Source organism: Neophocaena asiaeorientalis, unplaced genomic scaffold, assembly GCF_003031525.2.
Source record: "Neophocaena asiaeorientalis asiaeorientalis breed wild unplaced genomic scaffold, Neophocaena_asiaeorientalis_V1.1 scaffold698, whole genome shotgun sequence".
NCBI classification, from domain to species: Eukaryota; Metazoa; Chordata; class Mammalia; order Artiodactyla; family Phocoenidae; genus Neophocaena; species Neophocaena asiaeorientalis.
This window is the reverse complement of record NW_020171993.1, coordinates 1,668,100-1,683,124: the sequence shown is the minus strand read 5'-3', so window position 1 is coordinate 1,683,124 and position 15,025 is coordinate 1,668,100. Positions and strand designations below refer to the sequence as shown.

The window sequence follows — 15,025 nt, the reverse complement described above, 5'->3', positions numbered from 1 at the left end:
ATCTGTTAATCCCAAACTCCTAATTTACCTCTCCCCACTCCCCGACCCCCAAGTTGAGTACCTGAGTGCACCCCAAAGAAAGATTTTTAACAAATAAACAGAGAAGGAGCAAACACCCATTGGTGAGCTCTGCCCATGCTGCTGCCCTCGCCTCTGTGTGCCATCCTCCCCCACCAGCGAGGCAGGAAAGCCAAGATCCCCGAGCCAGCCCTTCACATCCGTTCTCACCACCGAATCAGCATGGTGGGTCATCTCTACTTGGCTTCCTGAGATTTCCTGATGATCCTCTCTTTGGAAGGTAAGGTCAGCACTGTTCCCGGAACTGGTGTCTGCTGGATAGTTTACTTGCCCTTTTGTTTCTTCCCTTCAGAAGGAAATGCTTTCTGAATGCCTTCTTACCTTTGTAAGTAGAAGGTATTATTATTATTCCTTGTCTGTAGAAGCTGTTTGGATGCCCATTTATATAGCACTAGAGAGTCATAGATGTTCAAGACCTGGGGGCTTCGTATGGTATAATAACGTCAGTGCATCCTCTGAATTCGGGGTGAGGGGTGTTCTTGTCTGTCGTTCAAGGAGAGTGAGGGGTTGAACAGGATGGGCACCAACATCTTACCCAGTGTAACTCCTAACCCAGTATTACTTTCCTTCCCCTCACCCTTCCCATCATCATCTTTACCCCCACCCCCAAGATTGGGTAGCCATACACCCAAAAGTCCTCCCAAATTTCACATGAGCTTGGATAGAGAGCTGAGAACTTGCGTGTGAGAACACTCCCCACGGAGCACAGAGTCGCGGGAGGAGGGGAGGGGGGACACACAGCTTTTAGCCCAGTTTTCTACTTGAAAAAAATTCCCAAGTCATTAACCAGTGATCCTGACAACTGAAAATAACCATAGTATTCACCCCAAAATGTACAGCGGAAGACTATTTTTCTTGCTTGCCCTTTTGTCTCTCATGTCTCATCTTCGCTGTGAAGGGGTGTATGTGTTAAATGCCCACACGTGCGTGTTCCAAAAGCAAGACCATCCTCCCCTCCCCCCTCAGAGAACAGGTTGTAAAAACTGGCAACACCCACAGAAGGTAGCACAGGAAAGATAAAGATACACACTCTTGTGTGAAAAACAGACCTAGACTTTCTAGATTGCTGACCTTAAAGATGATTTTTTAATTTTTTTTTTTTTTTTTACTTGGTTTTGGTATAAATACACGTTTTCTGTTGGCCACCATGTTACCGAGTTTCCTAAACTGGCACTGAATTATCCCAAAATGTGAATAATCATGACACAGACGAAAATGTATGGTTTGCTTAGAGGTTCTGCAGTTGCGCTGAGCTTTGGCCTCATCAGCTCCAGAAAGACTTGAGGGAGTCCTCGTGAGTCCCCAGAGCTCAGGAAGGTGATGCCCTCTGTCTCTGAGCTGAGCATTCCTTTGTGCTAAATCATCTCCGGTGGTGAGAGATCTCAAGGCGCCAGTGGTGACTTGGGTGAGGTCAACGCCCTTTTCTCCGGGCTCACACAGGTGGCCAGGTTAAAGAAGTGCTGAAAGGAGTTTGGTGCATTCTCCTGAGTCACCTTTGTCAGTTCGGGAGGCATTGTAAACTTGGCCTCAGAAGGAGATGATAGCACGCTTTTGCTCCTAAGCTTTACAGAAATTAAGCTGTGTGTTTGCATGTGGGCTTATCTGTCATCACGCCTATCAGATTTCATCCTCTGTGCATTGTCTGCAGGAGTCTCATCTGCCTCTGTGTACAGAGAAGGAACCACAAGTAATTTGGGATCCTCTTTTAGCCCTGAGTGTGTCTCACATCTGTTACCAGGCAATTGACCAGAGCGGCACTGGGCTTGATCCTCTGCATTTCCTACTCCCCTCCTGGCAAAGATTGGAATGGGCAAGGCAGCAGCCAAAGGTGGTCAGCCAGGAGGGGACTGAGGAAGTGGAGGGAAAACTGGGACCGGGGTCATGCAGAGGATCCAGCTCTCCATCGTTAGAGCCAATTTTTCAAATAGTGTTACAGGGAAAATCCAAAAGTAAGTTACTAAAAGGTCCTTTAAAAAGAGGGTGGTTAACGTGAAGCCTGGCAGCCCCTGCCCTTTGCCGGGACTGGAGTTCCCATATAAGGAAATGGAGCTTCAGGCTTCTTACTGAAACTAACACCTTCAGAAATGGACCATTTATTCACAGATAGGCCAGGCTAGTGTTGGCAGAAAACAGAAAAATACTGATCTTCCTAGAGGCTTCATTTTTGGCATTCTTTATCATTTTATTAAAGTTACTATTCTCAACTTCCTTCCCCCATTTTAGATTGTTCAGGACCTCTAGTCTTAGGAAACTTACATTTTATCTGTGGCTAGCAGCGTGAAGGATTTTTTTTTTTAATGAAGTATTAATACCACATGACTCTTTAATCTTCATATCTCAGATAGGAGCATAAAGATATCAGGTTTTGGGCTTCCCTGGCGGCGCAGTGGTTGAGAGTCTGCCTGCCGATGCAGGGGACACGGGTTCGTGCCCCGGTCCGGGAAGATCCCACATGCCGTGGGGCGGCTAGGCCCGTGAGCCATGGCCGCTGAGCCTGCACGTCCGGAGCCTGTGCTCCGCAACGGGAGAGGCCACAGCAGTGAGAAGCCCGCGTACCGCAAAAAAAAAAAAAAAAAAAAAAAAAAAAAAAGATATCAGGTTTTGTAAAATGAGCATGGAAATCTTTTCTGTGTAGGGGTTTGCTAACTGATGTCTGTGGGTCAGAAGAGCTTTTTGTTTTAAGTTGGAAAAACTCTAAGGAACACACTTAAAAACTCTTAAGTAGCACACTTCGTTTTCTTTCATTTGTCCCTTCCAGTGATCAAAGAGCATTACATTTTAGCAGGTGGTAGTTAGGTTTGGTTTGGACACCCAAGATAATGTGTATCCAGGATAAAGAAGGGTGTTGGCCTGGGTTTCATCGGGAGGAAGTAAAGACATTGTGTAGTACGCCTCTGGAGGATCCTTCTTTAGCACTTGCTTCCTTTCAATAGCTGCACTTTGGGGGATCACAGCTATCAGGTGAGCTTCCTTTTCCTTCGACACTTGGGAGTTATTGGAGAGCAGTGAAACCCTCACCATTAGTCAGATGCTCGGGACTGGTTTGCCAGGAATAAAACCTTCTTGGCCAACAACACTGGCATTGGCACAAGGGCCCGACCTTGGGCTTCTGTCTCTGAGACTCGTCTCTGATCTTAACCTTTTTTTAACCAGTGTTATCACATGACCTCAGTGAAGCTACTGAGATGGCTTGGGTTTCAGGGGAAGCTATAATGAGTATAAAACACAGGCAAGGCAGAGTGTTAAGAGCATTGATAAGGAATAAGTATATGCCCATGTAAAGGCTGCTGGATTCTAATCAGAGACAGGATGGAAAATATAGCCAACAAACCTGCAACAGATTTTAGCACTATTCCTGCCCCAGTGCAGAAAGAGAAAGAGTACAGGGCATTTTTGTACTTGTTTTCATTAGGAGGGAATAAAGTGCACTGTAGACTGTCTCTGGAGATATCTCACAGAATATTCTGATGTGGCTCAGGTTAGACACTGATCCATTGGTGTGTTCAAATATACTTTCATACTCACCTGCCCACGCCTTCAGTAACTAGCTCCTGGAGATCAGCTTAAACATGTTTTATATCATTTTTATAAAGCAAGTCCACTTCAGACCCAAGGAAAACATGGCATCTTCGCTGAGGGAGGTACAGTTATCTTCAAAATATTTTCTAATTCCAAATAGAGAAGAAAGGATAAGACTGTAGACTCTTGATGTAGGCACAGACCCTGGAGGACATTGCTCTCCCCTCCCACCTGATGACAGATGGGTCATTCAGGTGGTTCTTTCAGTGTCTCCAATAAGACAGTCCCGCTCCTCCCAGGGAAGCGCCTTCTCTCACTTAATGGCATTGAGTATTAGAAATTTTTGCTTTAATTTTCCTTATGACATCCTTACATACACTCCTTTAACTTCCACTCCCCATACTTACTTCTCCCATTTAGAACCGCCTCTTCTGGCCAACAGCACTTCCATTATTTGAAACTATCAACAGTGTCATCTTTTTCTCCAACATAAAGACCCCAGTTGTTGGAAATAAAACCAGGTGGTCAGAATGAAGGATTCCTTGGGTTCAAGACTATTCCTTTTCTCTCCCTTCTCTTAGCACCTGCTCTGGGTGTACATCTCCATCCCTTCTCCCTCCACAGAGTCAGAGAAAGAAGAATAGCTTGTGGGCCAGCAAAGGAAGTACAACATAAGTAAACACACACAGGGCTGTGCATTCTTACCTGGGCATCATCCCAGGATTGCTCCTGACCTGTCACTGCTCTTTCATCCACAATCCAAATGAGAAGATTGGTAAACCTCAAAAGGAGGTTTAGCATAGTGACTGAGGGCAAAGGCTTTTACTGTTAGATAGGCCTGGCTTCAAATCTCAGCTCCACCGCTCCCAAACTGTATGGCCTGGGGCAGGTTCCAGGTGGGTCTGTTCCTCAGTTTCCCTATTTTCTTTTTAATTTTTATTGGAGTATAGTTGATTTACAATGTTGTGTTAGTTTCAGGTGTACAGCAAAGTTCATCAGTTATACATATACATACATCCACTCTTTTTTAGATTCTTTTCCCATACAGGTCATTACAGAATACTGAGCAGAGTTCCCTGTGCTATACAGTAGGTCCTTATTGGTTACCTATTTTATATATAATAGTGTGTATATGACAATCCCAATCTCCCAATTTATCCCTCCCTCCCTTTCCCCCCTGGTAACCAGAAGTTAGTTTTTTACATCTGTGAGTCGATTTCTGTTTTGTAAATAAGTTCATCTCTACCATTTTTTTAGAGTCCACGTATAAGCAATATCATACAATATTTGTCTTTGTCTGATTTCACTCAGTATGACAATCTCTGGGTCCATCCACGTTGCTGCTAATGGCGTTATTTTGTTCTTTGTTATGGCTGAGTAATATTCCATCTTCTTTGTCCATTCCTCTGTCGATGGGCATTTAGGCTGCTTCCATGAGCTGGCTATTGTGAACAGTGCTGCAACGAACATTGGGGTGCATGTGTCTTCTCAAATTATGGTTTTCTCAGGGTAGATGCCCAGTAGTGGAATTGGGTCATATGGTAGCTCTATTTTTAGTTTCTTAAGGAAGCTCCATACTGTTCTCCATAGTGGCTGTATCAATTTACATCCCCACCAACAGTGCAAGAGGGTTCCCTGTTCTCCACACCCTCTCCAGCATTTATTGTCTGTAGATTTCCTGATGGTGGCCATTCTGACTGGTGTGAGGTGATACCTCATTGTAGTTTTGATTTGCATTTCTCTAATGATTAGGAGTGTTGAGCATCTTTTCATGTGCCTCTTGGCCATTTTTATGTCTTCTTTGGAGAAATGTGGCTGGCGCAGCTGGCTGCCAGCTGTTTGCCCACCACCGCAGTTGGCAGGAAGGGGTATGAGAGGAGAAGGTTGCTGAATAGTCTTCATAACGAGGTCAGACCCTACCTGTGATAGTGGCAAAACACAGAGACACAGGAGGCTGCAACATACACAAGCATGCATTTTATCCACCCCAGGGTGGCCTTCATGGCCGTGAACCATACACTGTTCTGTGTCCTGTGTTCCTTCTCTGCACTCCCTCCTCAGGGCTCTCTGTAGAGTCATAAAATTCCTTCTTCCTGACTAGGAGCATCTCCCTGGAATACTGATGGGGACGTCCTATGGCATGCTTACCAGCACTGTCTGCTAACTCTCTGCCCTTTGGTCCGAAGTTGAATGAAAGGAAAAGGTCCTTTTGTTTGCCCAACAGCCAAATCCATCTGTTAAGTAGAAAATACAGTGTTCTCTCTCTCCTGGAAGAAAATCTCATTAGATTAATGGCCCTATTTATATAACTAGTCCTCTTCTTATGAAATCAGATTTTGGAAGGAAACATACTTGTAGTCATTGCCTACGTTTGAATGAGTTTCAGAGTACATTTGGACCCTGTTATCTCTAGACACATTGTTAACATGGGGTGAGTTTGAACTCTATCCTCTGGAACATCTGAAAACTCAAAACCAAAGCCGCCTCAGGTGTAGCAGAGCCCACGAGACATGACAAGTGCTATAGCTGACCTCAGAATTATAGGAAAGTGTTCCACTGTACCCTTCACCCTGCATTCAGCACTTCCCTTCTGTTGTGAAAGCAGATACAACTGCACATTAAAACCTGCGTATCATCTGGATTCTTACTTTCAATTGTCTTTAGAAATCTTTGCTGTCAGAAAAATTGTTTTTCACTGAGACCATCTCTACCACCCCCCTGTTGGAGTCTGGGGCTGTGAAGGCAGAAACAGACCTTGTTCCCTTTTCCTGGCTGCAGAGTATGAGAGAGAGAGAGACAGTGCCAGATAAGCCTCGGGGCCAAGGCTCACCTCAGATGTTCATCTCTCAGAGGCTTTTCAGTCCATGCCCCTGTCTTTAGGTCGGACAGGATGGCCCTCCAAGTGGTTTAACAAGATGCTTGCTGAAACTCACTAGCTTTGGTTGAAGGCTTGCTCTTGTGCCAGGTATTTTACACTGATTATCTCATTTACTCATTATCATATTAGGATATACAGAAAAGTCTCCATTTCATAGTTGAGGAGTCTGAGGTCCAGGGAAGTTAATACATTTGTCCGAAGTCACACAGCTCATCAGTGGGAGAACTGGCATCCAGACACAGCAGTGAAGCTGCAGGGCCTCACCAGTTCCCCTCTGGGCCCTCCATATCAGAGGAGCTCTTAATATCCTGTATGATCCATCCCTGGCTGGCAGGAGGCTTGGCAGGACATTCCTGTATGGACCTGGCCTGCATTGCTTACGTTTCTTCCGGAAGGTGCCTGGATGACTGCTTTCCCCTGTGGTCATGCCTTCTCTGCGGCCTTGAAGGAACTGTTGTTTCTCATTCTCTGGGCAGGTGTGCTTCTGATTCCTTCTGGATCCTCTAGAGAAATTCCACTTTCACGAGCACCACAGGAGGAAGGGGAATGTGAAACGAGTCCACACATTCTTGCCCCTGCTCTCCAGTTAGCTGGAGACTTACATTCGGGGTGGAATCAGATTTTCCACCCTGGACTCCTCCCTCTTTGCGGCTTATAACGTGCTTTCATTGACCCTAGCAGCCATTCTGCTTCCTTTAGTAAATGTGTCCAGAATCTTCCATGGAGTCACTTTATTTTCCTCTTTGGCTGACTTCCCCATTGGGACCACAGTCGGGGAGAAGGTCAGTTGAGGTGAGGCAAGCTTTCAGTATGACCTTAGACACAGCTGAGTGATGGCTGTAAACGCCACGGTTGTTAACTTGTTTGGCATTCGGGTCCCAGTAGGGGCATAAGCAAACAGAGGAAGTTTTCTGCAACGGGATCGTGCCATCACCATCACAGCAGCAGGAACACCGTGTTTAAGGCGAGTCCTGGGCCTGGCCTAGGGCAGTGAACCCCTCCTGTCCCCAACCCCATACCCCTCCACCGACATGTACTGTGAAAGATTCCAGGCCTGGGGCTGATGTTCAGTGTTCCCTGAACTTCCCACCTCTGCATCTTTGGAGAGGGGAGGGGTTAGTCACAGAGGAGCTATAACCCTCCCCGCCCAGCCTTCCACGCCCTCAGCAACACCCATCGCCCCTCCTCCTGCCCGGAATGGTCCCTGTGCTGGTTTCTGTTCCGTGGTCTTCATCCTGCTCTGGCTTTCTCATGAGCTCCTGCTGCCACCCCGGCCTTCTTTCCACCCTATGCTAGGGCTCAGAGCCAGGGTTCAGGCATGCGGGGAGCCAGCCAGGTATGAGGCCGAGGGGAGTGGTGGGAACAGGGGGTCACCTGCCCCAGCTAATGAGGCAGCCACTGCTCAACTCCAGGTCATTTTCACCAAGAAGAAGTGCAGGTCCAATGTTCCAGAATATTCCATCTTCCAAGGGAATTTGGAAAACTTGGCTTTCATGTGTGTGATGTGACATTTGCTACTTTTTAAATGTTTGACAAGTAGTTAAAATTATTTTAGAAACACTCTACGTGGGCCAAATAAAATGTCTGTGGCCTGGAGCTGCTCTCAGTTCTATTCTCTCTCCCTCCACCTCTGCCCTCCCAGCGTCAGCTCTTTCTCACCAAACGGTGATGGCCCTAGGTGTCAGACCTCTCACCCTGGCCTGCACCCCAGGCTTACAGGGCTAGTCAGCTCCCGGGGGATGTTTGCGCATCTCACATGCAAAGCTGAGCTCACCAATCTCCCAGATCTGCAAGACCTTGAGAAATGGTAGATGTTTTTGTTTTCATCCCTTTGTCAAAAGTTACTACCGCTACTACTACTATACTTCGGTTAACACTAATAACTCCCAGCAACAATCAGTCTCTCTTTCGTTATCCTTTTCCGTCCCACAGCAGCCGGAGAGGACCCTGGGACCTGGCTGTCCTCCTGCCCCTTCCCCCCAGCTCCAGGCAGTGTGGAATGTGCTCATTTTTCTTCCACAAGCCCCCCAGGACCTGCTCCCCTCTTTTCCTTTCCACTAACCAGAAAATCTAGTTTCCAGACTTGTCGTGTCTTCTCGGCTGTCGTCTCAGCCTCCTAACTAGTCAGCCCCCTACCCACAAATCTCTTACCCCTCCATGAGGGATTTATCCATCCCATCGTGGCTAGAGTCATCCCTGAGTCACAGGGCAGCTCTCGTCATTCACCTCTTCGTACGCTTTTGTCGGGTCCTACTGGCTGCCCCACGGTTCCTCGGCCGTCCTTTCACGGCAGCCCTACCACCCTATAGGCTCCCTCACCAACGTGGCCGGTGCTTGCCTACCGCCGTGCCAACTGCGTTCTCGGGCGTGACTGCCCTCTTCCTTCCTGGCTCTGTTAATTCTATGTATCTGCCTCATGTCAGCAACTGTCACCTCTTCTGGGAGGCCATCGCCTGCCCTCTCACCACCAGCCCCCAATGCGATTTTCCCAGTCTCTCTCCGAAGCTCCCGCTGCACTTGGCTGTGTCTCTCTTCCTTTCGTCCAGCTGTGTTACAGATAAATTGTGCTTGCCTCTGCCCCTTCTCTTGATCAGCTCCTTCTTGGGGGGAGACACTGTCCTTGTCATCCATGTACCCACCCCCTATGAGGCCTAGTGCACTGCCCTGCATAGACACCTGCAAACCTTTGTAAATTGAATTTTTTTTTTTTTATGTGGAGAATGAATATCTTGAGCCCTTTAGATACAGCCAAAGTTAAAACTGCTGGGCTTCCCTGGTGGCGCAGTGATTGAGAGTCCGCCTGCCGATGCAGGGGACGCGGGTTCGTGCCCCGGTCCGGGAAGATCCCACATGTCGTGGAGTGGCTGGGCCCATGAGCCATGGCCGCTGAGCCTGCGCGTCCGGAGCCTGTGCTCTGCAACGGGAGAGGCCACAATGGTGAGAGGCCCACGTACCGCAAAAAAAAAAACAAAAACAAAACTGCTTGGTTATTTGAAAGGATTTATCAGAATTCTAAGCATAAGCTAGTGAAAGGGTTATTCTGCCTGACTCCATTCCCAGGGATGAAGTTTATAGAGGAGAGCAGCCACGATTTGGTCTCCTGTTCCTTGGGCAGTGCTTTTCCACGGTGCCCCTTGGGAGGCTGGCTTGCGTGCCGGGGCAGGGAAAAATGGGCAGAGTTGTTCAGACACCAGGGCTTCTGCCACCCTGGCATCAAGAGCCCCACACTGTTCCTCTTGCCCAGAAGAACAAGTTGTACTCACACATTCACAAGGTGTCCTCTGCTCGCACCGTTGGCAGGCCTGGGAGTTTCCCACAAGCCATCTGGGTCTGTTCTGCTGTCCTTGTAGCTTGAGTTTTTTGCAGCATTGTTTGTTTTTTGTTAATTAGCTCTTAGAATAGACATGGCTATTCCATCAGGGATTGTATCCCATTGACTTTCCTAAGGAGAGAATCTACTCATTTCTTTTGTGTATTTATTTTCCCCTGCCTTTCTTTTTGAGTTGCACAGACTTATCTGGGGAGAGCCCACGCAGCATGAGCTCCTAGCTCTTTCAGAACGGAGTTGTTTATGAGATATATTTCCTAAGTCTACGCTGATCACTGTGCGTGCCCAGAGTGCTAACTGCTGTGGAGCTCTGAAAGCTGCTTTTACTTTCGAGTTCCACGTCCAAATTCAGCACCACCAGGCCTTTCATTCCTTGTCTCTAGGAAAGAGGAGAAACCATTAAACCCCATCCGTGTCTTCAGTTTTTACTAGCTCCCCTTGGAAGCTTTTTTTAGCATTTTATGAGGTCTGTCCTGTCAGATTTGCTTAGGGACTTCGGCAGCCTCCTCCCTCCACCTGATCCCGTTCACCTGAAGCAATCCACGAGGTTTTGCAGCTTTGGACACGTGACATGGCGGGGCTGCTCACCTCCCAACCCTACCCTTTCTTGTGTGCACCTTCAAGATTTTTCCCAAAATACTGTGTAAATTCCACTCCAAAGCCATTTCTATGAACACACCATTACTTTTGTGTTCATAAATCAGACTTGGAAAGGGGTGCTTGGGGACTGTTATAAATTCATTTAAAGATAACTTGATTTAAGTTTTTAAAAAGTTTTTATCCAAGGCAATTTTCTTTTGATAATGGGAAATTAGCTTATGTGTCTTTAAAATTGAAAATGACACTCTGGCCATGAAAAGTGAATTATCCTATACTGGTCTTTGGTCAGGATACGATCAGAATGCCTTTATTGACCACTCTGTGAAAGGAGGGTTAGCCCAAAACATCTTGATAGGAGCTCAGCTGCGAGGAAGTGCCCAATTGATATAAATACAGAGGATTTATATACACACATTCCTTGAATGTATGGCAGTGCTTTTAAATTTTGGACTATGTGGCAAGAGTCTCACTCATGAAACATTTCAAAACGGAGGGGCAGGAGAGAAGGGAGCATCTCAAAGGAAAAAACTTTTCACTCAAAACTGTGATATCTTTGTTGCATAATAAAAGCGGCCAACTTTGTTTTTCCTGGAGCCCGAACACAGAACTTTTAAGTTTTTCACCCTTGCGGCTTCTTCACACAGCTCTTCAGAAAAATGACTCTCATTCTTCTCTCTGTGGTCTTGTCAGAGAGTGGGAATCCTGGCCGGCTGGTTGGGTCTCTCAGAAGAATGGCACAGCTGTTCTGAAAAGTAGCCCCATTCATAAGATGACGGCTGTCCACAACTGCAGTGCGAGAGAAAAGCACACTATTTTATAAAGCGTTTCTTTTCTTTAAAGAGGAAAAAAAATATACATGGTATTTACAGGAAAGAAAACCGGGCCCCTCGGTTTCATTTTAGTTGCCACGTCTGAAATGGAAGTGGGGAAGGCCATAAATACACATGAGCAATTTGCGCCTCATGTGTAAAGGAAAATTGCGCCTTTACGGGATGATTCATGGTGGCTGTGCCGCTGGGAAAATTCAGCTGGTTAAGCCAGATCAGCCAGAAAGCCTCACATCAACTCTTCTGCCAGAGCGAATGCCTGCCGTCTTGTGACATACTTATTGTCTAGGATTGAATGATTGACTCTCTTTCTCTCCCTCTCAGTTCATGACCAAGAACCCCACTATGCGCTTGGGCAGCCCGAGTCAGGGTGGCGAGCATGCCATCTTGCGACATCCTTTCTTTAAGGAAATCGACTGGACCCAGCTGAACCATCGCCAAGTAGAACCACCTTTCAGACCCAGAATTGTAAGTTGTCCAAGGCCACCTTAGTAGACCTTCTTCTTTCTTAAAATGTCTCAGTGTTTCACTGAGCAGCCCGATGGTCCACTGGGGAATGATCAGACTGGAAGCTCAGCCTGCCGCTTTGCAAGGCACTTCACCCAGGAGGAGGCTGGGCTCCTTGCCCCTGAGGCAACGTCTGTGTGTGTGTGTGCCAGGGTTACTTCTCAAAAAGTTTTTACCTCTTGCTTGCCCTGGCCCCATCCTCTCTTAATTTAAAATTTCCTGGGGTCTAAGAGGCCTTGAAACTTTCCAGGTTTCCCCAACATTGTTCCTAGCTGCTTTCCTTACGCTCCTTAGTCAGGGTGCCTTTCCCAAGCCCCCAAGAAAGTAGAGAGGCCATGGAATGCTCCTCAAAGCCCTAAGCCTGGCTCCCTGGCTTGGAGAGCTCAGGTCTGTAACAGCTACTGCAGCACAGGGCTCAGGGCAGAACAGGCCGAGTCCTCTTAGACTAGGAAATACTGGGAGCACCTCACTAGGAAGTGAGGCAGCTGAGTGGGGTGGCGTTCCTGAGGGTGGTCCAGCTCTCCGTCTGAGAGCTAAGCGCTGTCTCATGGGTGGGTCAAGAGAACCACAACGGGAAGGCAGAGAAGCTGGGCTGGCAGTACTTCAAGAGTTAGGGGGACGAGGGGTGCTCAAAGGGAGAGAGAAAAATATCATTGACTCAAGGAAGAGAGGTAGGAGGGCTCACAATGGTAAAAATGATCTCTCCAGCATTAGTTTATGAAGATGTAAAATACACATTTCCAAGCGTCATTAGCTTCATCTGTAACAGCCTGCTAGCTTGAGACACAGAGACAAAGCCACTTCCTTTAATGGACATCCTATCCCCCTGCCAGCCCCTCTGGGAGGAGGGAAAGCTTTGCCAGCAGGGCAGAATGAATCTGACTATTGAGTAAAGTGAGAGGCATTTGTTCCCTAAACTCAGCATTTCCAAGAAGTCTTTCAAGAAAATCTCTTCAAGCATCTAGACCTTTGTAAGACAGGAGGTGGGGCAAGCGTGACTTTGCTCTACCTCTGTTGGTTCATGTGCCTCTCCATTAGGCCTGCTGAGAAGTGGTACCTCAGTGAGATGGGGGAGGTGAACCAGCTGGCTGGGTCAGGTGAGCAAATTAATTTTTTAGTTTCCCAACCTAAGGCTGGCCTGCTCAGCAAGATTTTTGTGGGGTTAGTGAATTGGCGGTTACCAAATACCCTAGTAATACACAATGCAGTAGAAGTAGTATAAAGCACTGTTTAACCAATTGTCATAACTGTGAATTACACTACCGAGAGAGTTGCAGGGCAGTCCTCCGAACTCATTGAAATGGGCTAAGTCCCGTGGAAGATGACTAAACCTCAAGTGCATAGAATCTGAAATTTTCCTTGTTTCCTTTTTGACAGAAATCCCGAGAAGACGTCAGTAATTTTGACCCCGACTTCATAAAGGAAGAACCAGTTTTAACTCCAATTGATGAGGGACATCTTCCTATGATTAACCAGGATGAGTTCAGAAACTTTTCCTTTGTCTCTCCAGAACTGCATCCATAGCCTTATGGGGACTGGGAGAGATGCTATGAGAATCAAAGGGGGATAGAGATTTTCCAGGAATTTCCTTTGTGGGGAACTCCTCAGCATCAGCCTTAGAACAAGAACCTTACCTTCAGGGAGCAGGTGGAGAACTCTGTGAAGGACGGAACGTCAAGAGATCAACTACAGTATTTCAAGTCCTGAGGGAGCCACGGTCCTGGAAACAGTTGATACTGAAATGAGATTTCATGAAGAAATGCACTGCTCAGCCTCTGAGTTTCCATAGCTACTTGGGGTTCGGGAGATTAACAGGAGCCAAAAGGTGTGAAGAATAAATCAGATCCTAGAACTTCTGAGCCAACCAGGCGTTTTACTTCAAGGGACAAACCTAGACTTTGTACGGAGTGCCGGGCTCTTCTGTAAGCCACTGAGCCCCGAATACTGGCAGACTTCTGCAAGAAGTCTGTAAATGCTAAGGAAGAACTTGAAGAGAAGGAAAGGGATGGCTTCCAAATAGAACAATTTACTCTGAACAAAAAAGCGTGTCCATAAAGCTCATAACTTAAAGCCCCATCCTGACAACAGATGGGCACCAAGGCAACGGCTACAGCTTATTCTTTTATCCTTACTTTCATTTAATAGATATTTATTGAGTGCCCAGTGAGACGGGGCCACAATACCCAGCAGTGTAAACAACAGACTTGCTTTCACCAAGCTCTCATCCTTAAGTTACGTGAGTGGCATTTGCGTTCTGTGAAAGGCCTCTCCACGTTGCCTACGTCATACTTTGCACATAACGTTTTTCGCAGAAGGCAGCTCGATGCCCCAACAGCAGCTATGCACATAATCGGCAGGTTAATCAGCAGGTGAGCTCAGGTGCTCGCTGACTTGTGGAATCTCATCGTGGGGGCAATGTGCCAATATTGCTCTGGACTCATCACTGAAGAATCGCACTCCTCTCGCGCTCGCATCCATGACCAGACTTATGGCTTATACCTTAGCAATTTATTTAAATTATATTTTAAGAGACAAAGATGTTTGTTTGGTATGCATTTTAATAATTAGAAATGGCTCTTGTAAGCAGGACATGTATCAAAGAAGGACCTTATACTATGTACCCATGTATGCAGTTGGAGAATTTTATCTGGCTGAAATAAATGCATTTTGTAACAAAAGGGATTTTTCTCGTCTAGAAGGATTTGTCCCAGCCCCACTAGGAGAGGAGAGATGTAATTAAAATAAGCTTTGAGCGGAATGGATAGAACTCTTGACTCAAAGCAATGTCCTGAGAGCAAAGGTTGGCATCACGTTGTGTAAGGCACTTAAATGAACGTGGCCTGTCTCTTCCTAACCACAACTTTCATTCTGAGTCAGGGTAATGACTGCTAAGTATTGCTGCCACAGAGTAACCCTCAGACTCCTAGTAGCTAGACATAGTAATTGCTTATTTCTCATCCAGTGAGAGCAAGTTCAACGGCCCTCTTCCAACCCATAACTGTGCCACCTGATAAATGCAGCTTCCAAGATTGCCATAGCAAGGGAAGGGAGAGATGGAGGCGGCGCTTACTACTTAACTATGTCTCCTAGAAGGGACACACATCACCTCTGCTCACACCAGATTGGCCAGAACATGGCCTCCCTCTAACTACAAACAGGACTGGGAATTATAGAGCAGCCAAGGGGTATCTGGGCAGAAGTGACGGTCTCTGTTGGGGATTCTTTGTTGCATCCCAACGTGAAAAATGACTTTCGAATGAAGAGAGTAGCTAGGAGCCGCCCTTTATG

At 46.8% G+C, this 15,025-nt stretch overlaps 1 protein-coding gene across 2 annotated transcripts in view; it reads left to right on the top strand.

Moving 5' to 3' along the window:
* Positions 1-14,419, top strand: part of PRKCH (protein kinase C eta) — a 219,929-nt gene extending 205,510 nt beyond the window's left edge. For both annotated transcript variants that reach the window (XM_024748244.1, XM_024748252.1), the window contains exons 13-14: positions 11,555-11,698; positions 13,115-14,419. In XM_024748244.1, the coding sequence (XP_024604012.1) occupies positions 11,555-11,698; positions 13,115-13,261 (291 nt within the window). In that variant the 3' untranslated portion in view covers positions 13,262-14,419. The remainder of the gene's footprint in view (positions 1-11,554; positions 11,699-13,114) is intronic.
* The last annotated feature ends 606 nt before the right edge of the window (positions 14,420-15,025 follow it).